Source organism: Hyla sarda, chromosome 5 (assembly GCF_029499605.1).
Source record: "Hyla sarda isolate aHylSar1 chromosome 5, aHylSar1.hap1, whole genome shotgun sequence".
NCBI classification, from domain to species: Eukaryota; Metazoa; Chordata; class Amphibia; order Anura; family Hylidae; genus Hyla; species Hyla sarda.
In genome coordinates, this window is record NC_079193.1 from 122208768 (window position 1) to 122227197 (window position 18430).

General features: G+C 44.1%; 1 protein-coding gene across 8 annotated transcripts in view; it reads left to right on the forward strand.

Annotated features, from left to right (window-relative positions):
- The window catches only part of TRIP13 (thyroid hormone receptor interactor 13), a 339103-nt gene that overhangs the window by 80278 nt on the left and 240395 nt on the right, over positions 1-18430 (forward strand). For all 8 annotated transcript variants that reach the window (XM_056520206.1, XM_056520208.1, XM_056520207.1 and 5 more), the window contains 2 exons: positions 5682-5737; positions 5959-6049. In XM_056520206.1, coding sequence (XP_056376181.1) covers positions 5682-5737; positions 5959-6049 — 147 coding nt within the window. The remainder of the gene's footprint in view (positions 1-5681; positions 5738-5958; positions 6050-18430) is intronic.

Below are 18430 nucleotides of genomic sequence, written 5' to 3' on the forward strand. Positions count from 1 at the left end.
CCTCGCCTGTGCACTGCTCCAGGCTCCTCTGGCCCCTTCATGGTTCTGGCTGGGCTCCGTTCTCCTTTCTAGTCTCACGTCGGGCTGGTGAGAGGGACGGGGCTGTAGAATATGCTCCTCAGGTGTGGCAGTCACTGGTTCCTTTCTCCCTGTAGGCATCGTTGTGGGCAGCCGGCGGGGCTTAACATGGGGTAATTAATACAGGAGTCATTTTCCCCGCCGGGGGGAGTTGGGTGCAGTTGGGTTTTGGGGGGGAGGGGAGTGACGTAGGAAAGTGAAGGAGAGTCTAAAGATTGGAGAGGCCAAAAGAGGCAGGGGGTTTATGTTCACCACCCCTGATTCTGTGAAGAAGCCTGGTCAGCAATGACAGTAGGCTCCCAGTGCAAGGCAGGTTATCCCATTTTTTTCCAGAGTAGGAGAAGATCTCTGCAAGCCCCTGATTGTTAAACACAACAAAGCATGGTTTAAAGATTTTCTTTTTCACCTGGCCTCCAGATTTGTCTTCACAGACCTCCAGTCACAATCAGAGAAGAAAGCTGCCCTCGAGAAAGAAGATTTCTCCCTTCTAGAGAAGAAGGTTCTGGCTCAGGTTCCAGTACTAGAGAGGGAACAAGAGTTTTATTCGGCCTGTTTTTGGTAAGAAAGCAGATTATCTCCTTTCGTACCATTATAAATCTGAAGATGCTGAATAGGTCCCTGAGGTAGAAGTTTCTCATGGAAACGATTCAGTCAGCCATCCTGAACCTAAACCCAAACTGTTTCATGCTCACCCTGGATTAACAGGATGCATACTATCATGTCCCGATTTTCCAGGATCACCAAAGGTTTCTCAGGGTGGCAGTAATCTTAGGGAATTCCCTTGTACCCCTGCAGTTTCAGGCCCTTCCCTTTGGTCTTTCCCATGCTCCACAGGTTTTCACAAGGCTTATGGCGGAAGTGATGGCAAATGTGAGGGAGCAGGATGTTGTGATCTGGACAACTTCCTGATCATATCAAATTCAAGGGAGCGCCTGTTAAAGCAGGTTCAAGTGGTGCAGACCATTTTGGTGAAATTAGGTCTAGAGGTAAATTCAGCCTAATCCTGAGTCAAGTTTGTACCTTTCTAGGTATAGGTCTGGTAAGCTACATGAGCACATTCTTTTTCAATGGACAGGTCTGAGAGCTCCTTAGACAACCTATTGGTGCTTCCAGCTCCGGTAAAAAGATCCCTCTCCTGGAGGTTAAATCAAAAGAACTTGGAGAAGGGAGTCCCTTGGGTAAAGAGGGAAGAATTTCTTCTCAACACGGATGCTCATGGGGATCCCCTAGTCTTACAGGGCCAGTGGAGTTCAGATGTGTCCCTGAAATCTCAAAATGTAAGGGAACTGAAAGCAGTTCTCTTTGCCTTCTCTCAGTCTCTCCCCCTGGTGGTCGGGAAGGATTTAAAAATCATGTCAGACAATTCTACAGTGGTAGCCTACATAAACCATTGGGGGTGGGTACCAGGTCTCCTGCCCTAATGAGAACTTGTCATCACCTGTTCAAGCTAGCCGAGTTACATCTGTCCTCCCTGTTTGCACTTCATCTAAAAGGTTCCCAGAGTTGTGTAGCGGATTTTCTATGCAGGGGGATTGGAAGTTGGACAGGGAGTCTTTTCCCAGATATGTCATATATTGGGGGGGTCCTCTAATAGATCTTTTTGCTTCCAGGTCAAACAAGAAGCTGTTGAAACTCTTTTCCTTGTCCTTGACGGATTGCCCCCCTAGTGATAGATGCCTTCCACCAGAATTGGGGGAGGGGTCTACTGTATGCCTTTCCTCTATCAGGTGATTACCAAGAGTGCTCCGGAAAGTAAGACAAGACAGGGCTAGAGTGATATTTATCACCCCCTTCTAGCTCAGGAGGGTCTGGTTCACATGGCTCTGAAAGTTTTTCGTAGTTCCACCCTGGATCCTTCGAGAATCTGCAGTGTCAGGGTCCGGTTTTCGGGGGCATTTGGACCAGGTGATCACGACCCTACTGGCCAGTCAAAAAAAGTGACTTCTCAGATTTATTTAAGAACTTTTTTTTTAATTTTATTTTAATTTTTTTTAAAGATTTGACTCTCCTGTTTAATGTTCTAGAAGCTCTAGAGCAAGAAGCTTTAGATTTCTTGCAAGCAGGCTTAGATAAGCACCTTCGTCCTAGCACCATTAAAGTCCAGATGTCTGCCCTCAGTGCTTTGTTTGATTATAAACTAGCTGACCATCCTTGGATTAAAAGATTTGTTAAGACAGCAGTCAGGTTGAGACCAATTATTAAGCCTACTTATCCTCCCTGGGACCTAAACTTAGTGCTAAATAGTCTTACCAAATCTCCCTTTGAGGACTTTCAGGAGGTGTCCATTAAAATCCTTACACTTAAACTTGCCATTTTACTTGCGATCACTTCTGCTAGGTGAGTGGGGGTGATTACTACTGGTTTTTCTATTAATGAGCCTTATATGACTGTTTTTGAGGATAAATAGTTTTATTTCCTGATCCTGCCTTCCTCCCTAAAGAGGTAGATGATTTCCATAGGTCCCAGGTCATAACCTTGCTTTCTTTTTGTGATAACCCTAAAAATTATATAGCAAGGGGGTTTCATTGTTTGGATGTAAGAAGATGCCTTTTACATTACATTAATGTCTCCAAAGATTGGCGGAGGTCACCACAGCTTCTCCACCAGTTTCAAGGGTTAAACAAAGGTAGGGCTGCTTCCCCTAGGACGGTTGCCAGATGGATCAACCAATCAATTCAGTTAGCTTATTCAGCTTCAGGTCTTAGTTCTCCAGTAGGATTCACAGCACACCCAGCTAGAGCAGTTTTCACTACATGAGCAGAGAGGGCCTCGGCTTCCCTGGGCTGCTTTACAGGCTTAATCTTTTGGCAGAAAGGTTCTTCAGGTTGTAATCTCCCCAACCCCCCCCCCCCCCCCCCCAAATAGGCTAGTCTAGTCTACTCTCCAAGGGTGCTGTCGTGGGCGACAGGGAAAACATGAATCACTCTTACCGGTAATTCTTTTTTGTTGAGCCCATGACGGCACCCACTAATAACCACCCTGTATATATTTGAATTTTTTTTTTTAGGAATAAATATATATATATTCTGTAGGCTCAGTAGACTCCTTAGGGATCTATAGTATAGTTTTTAGTTTTTTTTTCATGTAAAAGGTATATGATTAGGTTTTGTTAGGCTCCCTGATACTTGCTAAAGAACTGGGAATTAGGGGCTGGCTCCATCCTTTTATATGCGATTTTAGTTCTGCTTTCCTGTCCTGTGGATGAGGAGGCGGTCTCTCCTAGGGTGCCGTCGTAGGCGCAACGAAAAACAATAACCGGTAAGAGTAATTTATATTTTTTATGTTTGTCATGTCTTATCCACTTTCTGTTTACTTTAAACATTCCATACATTGTGGCCATGTTTTTACTCTTGACACTTTCTATGACCTTGTGGAATTTTAAGTGAATCATTTTTATTCAAGGTGGACACTTTACACCATATTTTTCCTCTCATATCATAACCTCAGCTTTTATAGGTACAAAATAGCACGACAGTCCAAAACACAAAAGGCACTAATCTTTCTATTACACTTCTGATTTTGGCTTACAAATACTGGTGTGTAATAAAATCTATACCACACACATCTGTTTGTGGGGTAACACAACCAGATGTGCAAACCGAGACCAATTTTGCTCAATATTGCATACGCTTTTGTGGTAAATTATTTTTGTTATATGTTTATATCTGTTTCCATCTATCATAAACATATTTTTTTTATTTATTTTAAGTACTGACCTGGGCACCTCCATGTTTCTACTGCCACCATTCCTTCTCCGTTGTATCTGCTCTGGCCATCTAGTACCTGGTCTGCCAGAAGGTTCTGCAGCTTTTCATCAGTCCCCTCCCCCATCTCCTCTGTATCGAGCAGTCCACTATTCCACAACCCCCCCCCCCCCCCCCCCTCACTACCTGTATCTGGGCGGGAGGGCACAGTTCACCGCATCACACATTCACTCTCCATACCCGTATACCTACCACCAAACCATCACACATGCATTCTTAATACACAGTGTACCTGGCACCGGCAGCTCCTCATCTTACCTGTTATCAGGACATCTTCCATTACAAAATCGGTTTGGTGGCCTGTGTTGGGCAGTAAAAGTAGGCACGTTGCTTGCATGGTGGGAGGGGGATACTAATAGTCACTCACAGCAAAGTTAAAACTCATACCCGAGGACGCCTCTACCACACCATATGTCTGTAATAGACTTCTATGGGGAAACTGGTATACAGGAAGTACAGATTTTATTTTTATTTATTGTGGTACAGAAAAGTGGTGTGTGTGTGTCTGTGTGCAGAACTTTTCTATACCACAGAAAAATTGCAGCCAATCCTAAAGGGGACAAAACATAGTCAAAATTGACATACGTTTGACTATGACATCTAGTGGAAGTCTATGGATATACCACAGCACATGGTTTAGTTATGTTTTAAACAAATCTCCTGCGGTATAGATGCGAGCCAGACAGTCACTTTATTTTTGCTGTATCCCACAAATGAGTCTAATTATAGCTGTAATAGGTTGATATGTGTTAGGTTCGACCCCAAAAGTCGAGACGTCTTCTGTCGGAGGATTCCCAATTAGTGCGTGGAAGGCTTTTAAGGGGCTGCAGTCACCCTACTTTCCTCCCAACGCCACCCTACCACTCAAATCAAGACACAGACACAAGTGCTGTCTCTGTAAGCTGGGGGCAGTACAACTCTGACCCTCCTCTCAAGTGTATTTTCTTATATACTCGATTTTCAATAAGGTGTGCGTAGTAAACTTTACATTGTACAAACACAGGAAACCATAAATCATTTGCTTAGTCAGCAGAAAGTTGGATACAAAGCTATATAGCTTAAGCTGAAATATAATGAACCATTGTTTCAAGGACACATCTGGGGTAGAAAAAGATAAGTGTCTGCATCCTGCATCCTTGAAGATAAGGCACCAATCGTCTCTAGTACATAAGTTCAGGAGTTATGTAGAAAAAACAAGAAAGATAAAATGCAGTCACTTAGACTCAGAAAATGGATTCTTTGAAAACAATAGAGTCTACTCTACCCAATTCCATCAATATATTCACAGACTGTTTTTTGTGTTTTTTAATAAATAAACAAAAAAAAATTCACCCAATTTGCTGATTATTTTCTACTGAAGATTTTGGTGGAAATGTACAATATTATGCTGCATTTAACAATTACTGTAATGATGCATTTTAGGGATCCTTCATATTCAGGTTACTCACAACAGATCCAACTACACTTTGATTACATCTACAGGACAGCTTTTTCCCTTGTATTGTAGTGCTTAAGAGGTTAAATGAACATGATCAGAGTTTTCCCTACTGCAGAGTATTTGCTTCTGTAGTCTATGCAACTATCTTTACACAGCAGGCTATGCTACACAAAAAATTTAAGTAAGACCTCTCCAAAAGATCACCTTTTTGAGAAGACCACTCCTTTCTCCTGACCAGATTTCGTATGATGGATACATTTTGCATGGTGAACATTTTTCCTGAGATCACCCTTATAGAGGATCACTTTTCAATGCAATTTTGGGTGGATTTCTCAAATAGGTTTTACCATGTTTTAATTGGTGTTCTAATTTGTGTTTTTTATTTTTTTATTTTTTTCCAGTTGACTTTCATCGGTTGTGGGAAAGTCTGATATATGACAGTGAAATTAAGTCAAATGTAAGTACACATAGTAGATTAAAAGGGAGGGCTACAAAGTGACTTTAAACTGCATACAATTCACATTTGACTTTGGATATTCTCTATCACCTTGGAAATTTCTATGTTAAGATGCATATAATGTTATTCCCTATAAGGAATAATAGAAATCTTATTATGCTTGCTAATGCCTTACATTGTCCAGTAATTGCTTTTCTTATTAATGATCTTTTTCCCTTTAGCTTCTAGATTATGTTACAACAACACTGCTGTTTTCTGACAAAAATGTTGACAGCAATTTGATTGCATGGAACAGAGTCGTTCTTTTGCATGGTGAGTTTTAAACTGTGTTTGTGTTCAGCATTTTGGTAAAGTTCTAAAGTTGTAATAAAGGGGGAGGTTTATCAAAATTTGTGCAGAGGAAAAGTTGCCCATACCAATAAATCAGACCGCTTCTTTCATTTACCCCTCCGCTCATGACAGCACCCCTGGAGAGGACCTCCTAACACAGGACAGGAAACCTGAGGATATATAAAAAAAAAGCCACACCTCTCCACACCTCGGTTAAGGTTTCCTTTCCTCAGGTAGGTAAGCCTGAGAAGGGATGCATAACTTTCTAAAGGCTGCAGGTCTTCTAAGAAAGCAGCCACAAGCCTGCCGTGTGTCCTGCAGGCCTCCATTGTTCCATTCCCCAGTGTTCAGCTCCATTGAAAGGAAGGGTTCTGGGAGAGTGCGGGTTTAGGCCCGCTCTCCTGATTCTAAGGCGCACGGCCGGCTGGGTCCCTCCTGTATGGCATTCCCCAGGCGCTGCCTCTGACGACTTCCAGATGGCTGCATCGTCACTTCAATCGTGAGCCCAATTGAAAAAATAAGCATGGAAGGATCACTGGGGGGTTCCTGTTTCTTCCTAGCATCCAGGAAGCGATCGTGGACTGCGGCAGCCAACCTACCAGCCCCAGTCGGTCACCATGTCTGATCCTGCAGGCAGTGGAGAAGGACACACTAAGAAACGCAGCTCCAGCCCGGTACTAGCACTGGGGTGTTCTGCGGATGGGAGAGACAATTCCTTTTTTACCTTTTGCATTGGCTGATTAGGTTATTGTCTTTTCCTAGGGATCGTCTTCCTTAACAGCCAAGAATGCCACCTCCTAAAATGCATTATAGGTAATGTGCAGGATGCAAGAAACCCCTAGACCACTTTTGTAAAAGGTCGGTCTGTGCAGCATGTGTGGAGGTTATTGTGACCCAGGAATCATCAGCTTTTGCGAATAGTCTCAGACAGATGATTTTTGAGGAGATAGATTCATCCCTTCAAAATCCGGGACTATATTGGACCCCTATCCAGGATAAGCCTAGCACTTCTTCTGCAGTTTTGAATATCTCTGCCCCCTCCCTTATCCATTCCGTACAGGAGGAAGAAGGAGAAATGTTATCCATGGACTTGTCTTCTGATGAGGATCAGTTGGGTGGCTAATGCACTCTTTTCTATAGAGGACACTAACCAATTGCTTAAAGCAGTCTTGTACACAAGAGTATTAAGGCGGTTATAGATAAGGAGTGGGAAAAACCAGACAAAAGATCTTTTCTTCCCTTAAAGAGTACCTGTCATGATCTTGTTAAATGTTATAATCCTCCCAGTTCGCTGCCTCCATCGTGATAAACCACTTCCTGCCTTTTATTTTTTATTATTTTTTTGTTTTCTACCTTCTTATTGCTCTGCATTTTCTGTTCATTCTCAGTCAGATTCAAAGACTGGGAAGGGGCGTTCCCCAGCAGGTGTGACCTCATCTGAAGCCATACAGGGGAGAACTTTCTCCCTCACTCTTCTACACACAGCCCAGAACAGTTAAGTGTGAGATGAGCTATGATTGGCTAAGGCTGCATACACACTGCATAAGGCTGCATACAGCACTCAAGACTGCATTTTCTGATTTTGGACTTCTGCCAGGCCACCAGGAGTCCAAAGTCTGTGCAAGAGATAGGTGGAAATGTGCTCTAGACAAGTAGGGAAATACCTAGTGGCAGCTTTTTTAAACACAAATAAAACATAGAAAACTTAATTATTTTTAAACAAAGTACATTAGAAATATCTTTTTTTATTTACCTTAAGGACTGTAATAGCAAAGTTTTGTTCTAATTATAAGGAAATATCTCTTTGAGTGCTTTCCTTGGAAGATCTAGGATCCCTTCCTGATCCCATGGACAGGATGGGGGATTATTTTAATAAAAAGCCCTGGGAAGCAGTCACTGTCACTGTATCTTGTGTGGCAGCTACTTGTTTATCTTGTTCCCTTAGGGTATGGTTGTCTCAATGTAAATTCCATCTAGTTGATAAAACACCTAGAAAAGAAATCCTTAAAGGACATCTGTAATGCATGCATTTTACATATTCCTGTGTCTGGGCTGCAAGAATAAACTTTGACTCGCCTTCCTACATTCCCCCGTTGCTCCAGTACCAGCCTCACGGTTCTTCTCTGCGGTGCTCTTGCTGCTTCCTGGGGACTGTAACGTCACAGAGCCGTCAGCCTATCACCGGCTGCAGTGATGTCCCGCCTCAACCGGTGATAGGCTTAGTGCACTGTCATGTAAGGAGCTCTGGCCGGCGCTCAGCTTATCACCGGCCGAGGCGGGACAATCCCTGCGGCCGGTGATACGCTGACGGCTCTGTGACATTACCGTCCCCAGGCAGCAGCAAGTGCACCGCAGCGGAGAACCGTGAGGCCTGTACCGGAGCAACGGGGGAACGTAAGAAGTTGAGTCATAATTAACTTTGTTTATTTTTGCAGCCCGGGAACAGATGTCCTTTAACTCCTCTCCAGTTATTTCCAAAGCGGCAGATTTCCTAGCTGATGCCTCCCTTGATTCCATCAAACTGTCTGCCCGGGCTGCTGCCCTTTCTAGTTCTGCACCATTTGGCTTAGACATTGCAAGGTACATACAGCGTCTAAAGGTAGATTATATTCTATCCCTTGCACTGGTGACCATCTCTTCCTGCCTGTCTTGGATGATATCTTAGAGAAGGCTTCCGATAGAAAGAAGGGATTCCCGCTCCAGCCTAGGTCCTCTGACTCCTTTTGTAGAAGAAAACAGGCGAGAAGACAGAATCCTAGACCCCAAGATAACGAGGTCTTAAATTCCTACTAAGGGGAAGGGGTTCTTGTTTACCCCAATAAAGACACCAGTTCTAAAGACTCTCAGCCCCTGGGTTTTAAATACTATTTGTGCGGTACTTCTTCTAGAATTCAGTTCACCTCCTCCGGACATATTTCTTACCATTGGGGTAGTGACAAATCCCATAAAATCAAATGCCATGGTTACAGATATAAAAAAAGAGAACAACAATTAAGCAAAAAGCGCTCCAATGTGAAGAACGTTTGACTGGTTACCTGCCCCTAGGTATAAAAGGATTCACCAGATCGTGTTGTGCAAAACACTCATGTAGGCTCAATATTGTATATATAATCACGGATGGCAAAGATTGCGTGGAATCCACTTGGGACTGCAGCTTTATCCCTCCTCACATCAGTGTAGGTGAAACAATGAACCACGATGTCGGCACCAAGCAGGTATGGATGAAAGAGATGTAAAAGCGCTGTCCACGACCAGATATTGGAAACGACTAGCTTTATTGAACATGTGATGCGTTTCAAGGATGGTTTGTCCTCTTCTTCATACATATTAAAATGAGTGAATCTCGGGCAATATAAATGTAGGTAACAAAGATACAAAAATATGGAAAGCGTTCACCTTCTCCGTGCTCGTGCAATCAGTCCTCCTTCACTGTCTCCAGAATAGAAAAATTCAATTGTAGTCACAGCACCGGTAAAAAATCAATTTATTTAGAAATCCATAAAAAATTCAGGAGATACAAAAAGTGCAACCAGCATGCTGGAGGTCGAAACCTCCCCCTCTGACGCGTATTCGCCCTACCGGGCCTTAGTCATAGATAGGATTTCTAAATAAATAGATTTTTTACCGATGCTGTGACTACAATTGAATTTTTCTATAAATGTAGGTAACATACATGTGACCGGAAATGACATCAAAGAGCAACAAGCAATTACCGTATATACTCGAGTATAAGCCGACCCGAGTATAAGCCGAGACCCCTAATTTCAACCCAAAATCCCAGGAAAGGTTATTGACTCGAGTATAAGCCTAGGGTGGGAAATACCTCATCCCCCCCCCTGTCATCATCCAGACCCGTCATTAACATCCTCATCATCATCCCCTTGTCATCATCCCACACATCCCCCTTCATCATCCCCTTATCATCCCACACATCCCCCCTTCATCATCCCCTTATCATCCCACACATCCCCCCTTCATCATCCCCTTGTCATCATCCCACACATCCCCCCTTCATCATCCCCTTATCATCCCGCACATCCCCCCTTCATCATCCCCTTATCATCCCACACATCCCCCCTTCATCATCCCCTTGTAATCATCCCACACCCCCCCCTTCATCATCCACACCCCCCTTCATCATCCCCACACCCCCCCCTTCATCATCCTCTTCTCATCATTCGCCCTCAGTGGTCTTCAACCTGCGGACCTCCAGAGGTTTCAAAACTACAACTCCCAGCAAGCCCGGGCAGCCATCGGCTGTCCGGGCTTGCTGGGAGTTGTAGTTTTGAAACCTCCGGAGGTCCGCAGGTTGAAGACCACTGCGGCCTTCAACATCATCCAGCCCCCTCTCACCCCCTTTAGTTCTGAGTACTCACCTCCGCTCGGCGCTGGTCCGGTCCTGCAGGGCTGTCCGGAGAGAAGGTGGTCCGGTGAGGAGGTGGTCCGGGCTGCTATCTTCACCGGGGGCGCCTCTTCTCCGCGCTTCCGGCCCGGAATAGAGGCGTTGCCTTGACAATGACGCAGAAGTAAGTTGGCAATGAACGCACCTCTGCGTCGTTGTCACGGCAACGTGACTATTCTGAGGCCGGGCCCGAAGCGCTTAGAAGAGGCGCCCCCGGTGAAGATAGCAGCCCGGAACCACTATGCCACCGGACCACCTCCTCTCCGGACAGCCCTGCAGGACCGGACCAGCGCCGAGCGGAGGTGAGTACTCAGAACTAAAGGGGGTGAGAGGGGGCTGGATGATGTTGAAGGCCGCAGTGGTCTTCAACCTGCGGACCTCCGGAGGTTTCAAAACTACAACTCCCAGCAAGCCCAGACAGCCGATGGCTGCCCGGGCTTGCTGGGAGTTGTAGTTTTGAAACCTCTGGAGGTCCGCAGGTTGAAGACCACTGCGGGTGGGGGAGTTCACTCGAGTATAAGCCGAGGGGGGTGTTTTCAGCACGAAAAATCGTGCTGAAAAACTCGGCTTATACTCGAGTATATACGGTAAAATACAGGTGTAGATCCATAAAAATCAATATAAAAATGCAAAAAACAAGTGATTCTTTTACAATGTTTTCTCAATCGTTTCATTAACCCCTTAAGGACCAGACCATTTTACACCTTAGGACCAGAGCGTTTTTTGAACATCTGACCACTGTCACTTTAAACATTAATAACTCTGGAATGCTTTTACTTATCATTCTGATTCCGAGACAGTTTTTTTGTGACATATTCTACTTTAACATAGTGGTAATTTTTTGTGAAAAATTGCATCCTTTCTTGGTGAAAAATTCCAAAATTTGATGAAAAAAATTGAAAATGTTGCATTTTTCTAACTTTGAAGCTCTCTGCTTGTAAGGAAAATGGATATTCCAAATACATTTAATTTTTATTCACAAATACAATATGTCTACTTTATGTTTGCATCATAAAATGTATGAGTTTTTACTTTTGGAAGACACCAGAGGGCTTCAAAGTTCAGCAGCAATTTTAAAATGTTTCACAACATTTTCAAACTCTCTATTTTTCAGTGACCAGTTCAGTTTTGAACTGGATTTGAAGGGTCTTCATTAGAAATACCCCACAAATGACCCCATTATAAAAACTGCACCCCCCAAAGTATTCAAAATGACATTCAGTAAGTGTGTTAACCCTTTAGGTGTTTCACAGGAATAGCAGCAAAGTGAAGGATAAAATTCAAAATCTTCATTTTTTACACTCACATGTTCTTGTAGACCCAATTTTTGAATTTTTCAAGGGGTAAAAAGGAGAAAATTTTTACTTGTATTTGAAACCCAATTTCTCTCGAGTAAGGACATACCTCATATGTCTATGTTAATTGTTCAGCGGGCGCAATAGAGGGCTCAGAAGGGAAGGAGCGACAAATGGTTTTTGGGGGGCATGTCACCTCTAGGAAGCCCCTATGGAGCCAGGGCAGCAAAAAAAAAAAAACACATGGCATACCATTTTGGAAACTAGACCCCTCGGGAAACATAAGGGGTAAAGTGAACCTTAATACCCCACAGGTGATTCACGACTTTTTACCTAAAATGCTTGGTTTCCCAAAAATGTTACATTTAAAAAAAAAAAAAAAAAAAAAAAAAGGGCAATAGCAGAAAATACCCCCCAAAATTTGAAGCCCATTTCTCCCGATTCAGAAAACACCCCATTGGGGTGAAAAGTGCTCTGCTGGCGCACTACAGGTCTCAGAAGAGGAGTCACATTTGGCTTTTTGAAAGCAAAATTTTCTCTGGGGGCATGCCACATTTAGGAAGCCCCTATGGTGCCAGAACAGAAAAAAAAAAAGACCACGTCGGGGAACTAGACCCCTCGGGGAACGTAACAAGGGGTAATGTGAACCTTTATACCCCACAGGTGTTTCATGACTTTTGCATATGTAAAAAAGAATTAATTTTTTTTACCTAAAATGCTTGGTTTCCCAAAAATTTAACATTTTTAAAAAGGGTAATAGCAGAAAATACCCCCCAAAATTTGTAACACAATTTCTCCCGAGTACGGTGATACCCCATATGTGACCCTAAACTGTTGCCTTGAAATACGACAGGGCTCCAAAGCAAAAGAGCGCCATGAGCATTTGAGGCCTAAATTAGGGACTTGCATAGGGGTGGACATAGGGGTATTCTACGCCAGTGATTCCCAAACAGGGTGCCTCCAGCTGTTGTAAAACTCCCAGCATGCCTGGACAGTCAGTGGCTATCTGGCAATACTGGGAGTAGTTGTTTTGCAACAGCTGGAGGTTCCGTTTTGGAAACAGTGGCGTACCAGACGTTTTTCATTTTTATTGGGAAGGGGAGGGGGGCTGTGTAGGGGTATGTGTATATGTAGTGTTTTTTACTTTTTATTTTATTTTGTGTTAGTGTAGTGTAATGTAGTGTTTTTAGGGTACAGTTGCACGGGCAGGGGTTCGCAGTAGTTTCTCGCTGGCAGTGTGAGCTGCGGCAGAAAATTTGCCGCAGCTCAAACTTGGAGCCGAATACTTACTGTAAACCTCCGCCCATGTGAGTGTACCCTGTACATTCACATTTGGGGGGGGGGGGGGGGGGGGGGGGGAGAAACATCCAGCTGTTGCAAAACTACAACTCCCAGCATGTACGGTCTATCAGTGCATGCTGGGAGTTGTAGTTTTGCAACAACTGGAGGCACACTGGTTGTGAAACACAGAGTTTGGTAACAAACTCAGTGTTTTGCAACCAGTGTGCCTAAAGCTGTTGCAAAAGCTACAACCCCCAGCATGTACGGACAGCGGAAAGACATGCTGGGACTTGTAGTTATGCAACTGTTCAGCTGTTGCAAAACTACAAATCTCAGCAGTCACCGACAGCCAACGGGCATGCTGGGAGTTATAGTTATGCAACCAGCAGATGTACCACTACAACTCCCAGCATGCACTTTAGCTGATTGTGCAAGCTGGGAGTTGTAGTTATACAACAGCTGAAGGTACACTTTTCCATAGAAAAAATGTGCCTCCAGCTGTTGCAAAACTATAAGTCCCAGCATGCCCATAAGGGCATGCTGGGAGTTGTGGTGGTCTGCCTCCTGCTGTTGCATAACTACAGCTCCCAGCATGCCCTTTTTGCATGCTGGGAGCTGTTGCTAAGCAACAGCAGGAGGCTGTCACTCATCTGCAACTGCTGCTCCCCAGGTCAGTCCCTCGCCGCCGCTCCTGGGGCCCCGACCTCAACAGGGACGCCGAGAATTGAGGTCCCCAGCTCCCGGGGTCGTCTTCGCGCACCCGCTCACGTCCTCCGGAAGAGGGGCGGAGCTGGTTGCGGGAGTGACTCCCGCAGCAGGTGCCCTGATTGGTCGGCTTGTAAACCGGCCGACGAATCGGGGCGATCGTGAGGTGGCACCAGTGCCACCTCACCCCTGCTGGCTATGGCTGTTCGGGGCCTTCAGAGACTGCCCCGATCAGCCTGTAATTCCGGGTCACTGGGTCACTGGAGACCCGATTGACCCGGAATCCGCCGCAGATTGCTGGGCTGAATTGTTCATCATGACCCCCCTGGGCGATATGCCGCGATGCCTGCTGAACGATTTCAGCAGGCATCAGGCACCGGCTCCTCTCCGGCTAGCGGTGGGGGGCCGGGAATGGACAGGACATCCTACGTCCTCGGTCCTTAAGGACTCTGAAACCAGGGCGTAGGAATACGTCCATTGTCCTTAAGGGGTTAAGCCCCCTCAGCCATAATCTGTTTAATTTAAAAATCCAAAAAGACTCCCGATTGACCAGCCTCTGATACCAGTCAGGAAATTCTGATGGTATACTTTCTAAAATAGATAATTGGATGCAATTTGGATTGCTGTTATGCAAAGACATAAAACACTTTGTTGGATAAAACTCTTTTTAATATTATATCTGTGTTTATTCATGCGGGCATGTACAGATTGACTGTACGGCCCACATATTGCATGTTAATAAATAGATTATAGATACAGTCTCATCTTTCTTTTAAAATAAATGTTTCGCCCGTGGAGAAAGATGTAATAGAACGAGTTTGTGGAATTACAATCCAATTGCATCAATAGCAGTGTTTTATCAAATGTTCCTTAGGGGCAATATCGCAGGATAAGAAAAAAACAATCAAATTTTATACAATCGTTTTAGGGTAATTCCTCTCGAGTAATTCCTCTTTAATTTTCAGCTTCAAATTAAGCAACATGTCCCCTTCCCATTGACTGCAATGTGTTTCACACTGTCCTGTTCACACATCATAAATTCTGCTCGCGGAATTCCGACGCTGAATTCCTTTCCGCTTGTAGAAAGAGCATGTTCATTCTTCAAGCAGAATCCGCTAGCAGAAATCAATAGAAGTCAATGGTAAAAAAAAATTCCGCCCAGCATCAATTTCGCGCGAAAATCACACAAAATTTGCTCGGAAATCCACGCAAAGATTATAGAAGGGACAGCCCATGAAAAAAGGATGTCACCCAATCTCCACTCCACCCTTATTTTTTTTATCGGCAGTCATTTTCTCCACAAGCCAGGAGCACAGTCAAGTCTAGTCAAGTCAACCGATAAACATGAGCGAAACTACTGAAAATGTCACATCTACTCAGGATGGAGTCGTGGAACCAAGCATCAGACCCCCCGCAACTTCGTCTACTTTTAACCATCATAGTAAGCAAGTGTTCCATATTAACTAAGTAAATGTGCACAATTTTACATTTTCTTTTTATTACGGTTTTAATTTTTCTTCTCTTTTTGTATCTAGAGTCAAGCCAGGCATAGGAGGTACTGGGTGCACCCAATCAATAGACTTCGCGATGCACATGGCCACATCGGGCAACTATATGTTGAGCTGAGAATGTACCTTTATACGATTTAACCCCCAACCCCCTTTCATTTATTTTTTTCAAGTTAAAATCTGGGCACTATATGATATTTTCTTTCTTCATAGATCTCCCGAAAAATTCCACAACTTTGTGAGGATGCCTATGGAGGCTTTTGACAAACTGCTGGACATTCTTTGTCCACACCTGCGTCATCAGTATACAAGAATGCGTCAAGCCATCTCCCCCACAGCACATTTGTTGATCACGTTGCGGAAAGTAGAGTTTTGGCTGAAGGATGAGCGAGGTACGGCTGAAAACTGACAGCGATTTGTCTGAGGGAGGAGGCGGGACGCCGTTTTGACTGAAGGATGAGCGAGGTACGGCTGGTGGCTGATGCTGTCCTAAAATGGACACCGTACAGGCTGGGTGTTGTACTTATGAACTGCATCTCCCTCTATGTCTTTGCTGCTGATTCCAAAATACATCTCCCAGCATGCTGAATCATAACCTATAATATTACAATATATAGTGCAACATACTGGGAGTTGTTGTTTTGGGACTGCAACAAAACCATTGGCTGTGTCAAAGATTGCTGAGACTTGAAATGACTAAATGCAACACCTAGCATGACTCAATGCAGCCTGTACCTCTGTAGCTGACCATAAACTACAGCTCTCTGCATGTTGCACCATATTATAATATGGTAAAAGGAATGGTGCAACGTGCTGGGAGTTGTAGTTTGTGCTCAGCTGAAAAACTCTGTATTTTTTCATGTATTATTTGTGATAAGTTGCCTCTGGAATTGTGAGGTCAACATCCCACGTGATCTGGCAACACTTGCAGCCCATTTTGATGCCCAGTCCAACCCAGGAGACGTGGCTACAGGCAGCAGCAGGCTTTCAGTCTGTAGCAAAATTCCCCAACTGCATAGGCGCCATCGATGGGAAGCATGTACAAGTGCAGCAGCCACCGTGATCAGGATCACAGTACTTCAATTACAAAAAGTACTTTTCTGTGGTCCTGATAGCGGCTGCTAATGCCAATTGTAAGCACATTGCCATCAATGTCGGCACCTGTGGTAGTACTGGGGACTCTCAGGTGCTGATGACATCTGATTTTGGGCGGCAAGTTTTGCAAGATCAGGTGACTCTGCCTCCACCAAGACCTCTTCTAGGTACCACGCATCTAGTCCCCTTCGTTCTGGTATCGGATGAGGCCTTTCCTCTGAACAACCTGCTGCGCCCGCACCCACAGAGGGGACTGAATGCCCGAAAGAGTTTTCAATCAAAGGCTGGCCCGGGCGCGACGCTTCATGCAGTGCACCTTCGGGATCATAAGTAGGAAGTGGAGGATCTTCACCTGTGCAATGCAGTTGGATGAGGCCACAGTTGATGTAGTCATCAAAGCTGCATGTGTCCCCCACAACTATGTCTGTGACTATGATAGCCCTGACATAGAAGTGGAACCACACGTGGCTTTGGATGACAAGCCCATCAACTGGGGCTCAGGTTGTCCATCCAACTGTGCTGTACTTGTGAGAGAAACCTTCGCTGACTATTTCATGTCCCCCGAAGGTGCCGTGTCCTGGCAAGTTCAATCAGACTTGATGATCAACAAAGCTGCTGTGGAATTAATGGCTATGGAACTGAAGCAGTTTGTCAAGGCCCTCCATAGATGTCCTCACCTTGTGGACTCCCTTCAAGCAAACAGTCTACCTTCCCCAACCGTGTGGTCTTCCCTCTATCTGCATGATGTGGACTATCTTCATATTTTTGCTTCTGCCCTAATTGTTGGACACTACCTTCAGCCACATGTGGTCGGCTACAACCACAACCTTATATGTACAAATGGTGGTCTGCTGTTCTTCCTGTCTAAGTTAAATGTTTGAGAACATTGTTGGTGTGCTACATTATATTTATGTAGAACTACTTCAGTTGTGGTATTTATTCCAACACCCTATTCTATAAAGATTTTTACAGAAAGTTATTTTGTGAGTATGTTGTTCTATACATAGGTGTTTGGGGTTATATAATGAATATAAAATAAAAAATATAAATTTGGCTATAGCAAACATTTGTCTCCCTTTTATTTTTTTAGTTGGTTCAACAGATGTCAAACTAGCAAAGTTTAACCCCTTAATGACTGAGCCCTTTTTCACCTTAAGGACTGAGCCCTTTTTTGCAATTCTGACCACTGTCACTTTAAACATTAATAACTCTGGAATGCTTTTAGTTATCAATCTGATTCCGAGATTGTTTTTTCGTGACATATTCTACTTTAACATAATGGTAAAATTTAGTGGTAACTTGCATCCTTTCTTGGTGAAAAATCCCCAAATTTTATGAAAAAAGTGAAAATTCTAACTTTGAAGCTCTCTGCTTGTAAGGAAAATGGATATTCAAAATATATATATTTTTTGGATCACATATACAATATGTCTACTTTATGTTTGCATCATACAATTGATGTGTTTTTACTTTTGGAAGACACCAGAGGGCTTCAAAGTTCAGTAGCAATTTTCCAATTTTTCACAAAATTTTCAAACTCGATATTTTTCAGGGACCAGTTCAGTTTTGAAGTGGATTTGAAGGGTCTTCATATTAGAAATACCCCTCAAATGACCCCATTATAAAACCTACAATCCCCAAAGTATTCAAAATGACATTCAGTCAGCATTTTAACCCTTTAGGTGTTTCACAGGAATAGCAGCAAAGTGAAGGAGAAAATTCAAAATCTTCATTTTTTACACTCACATGTTCTTGTAGACCCAATTTTTGAATTTTTGCAAGGGGTAAAAGGAGAAAATGTATACTTAGATTTGTAGCCCAATTTCTCTCGAGTAAGCACATACCTCATATGTCTATGTTAATTGTTCGGCGGGCGCAGTTGAGGGCTCAGAAGGGAAAGAGCGACAAGGGGATTGTCACGATTCGGCTGGCTGGAGGTGGATTCTCTTTGCCAGAGAGGGATTGGCGTGGACTGTGTTGGTGGACCGGTTCTAAGTTGCTACTGGTTTTCACCAGAGCCCGCCGCAAAGTGGGATGGTCTTGCAGCGGCGGTAGCAACCAGGTCGTATCCACCGGC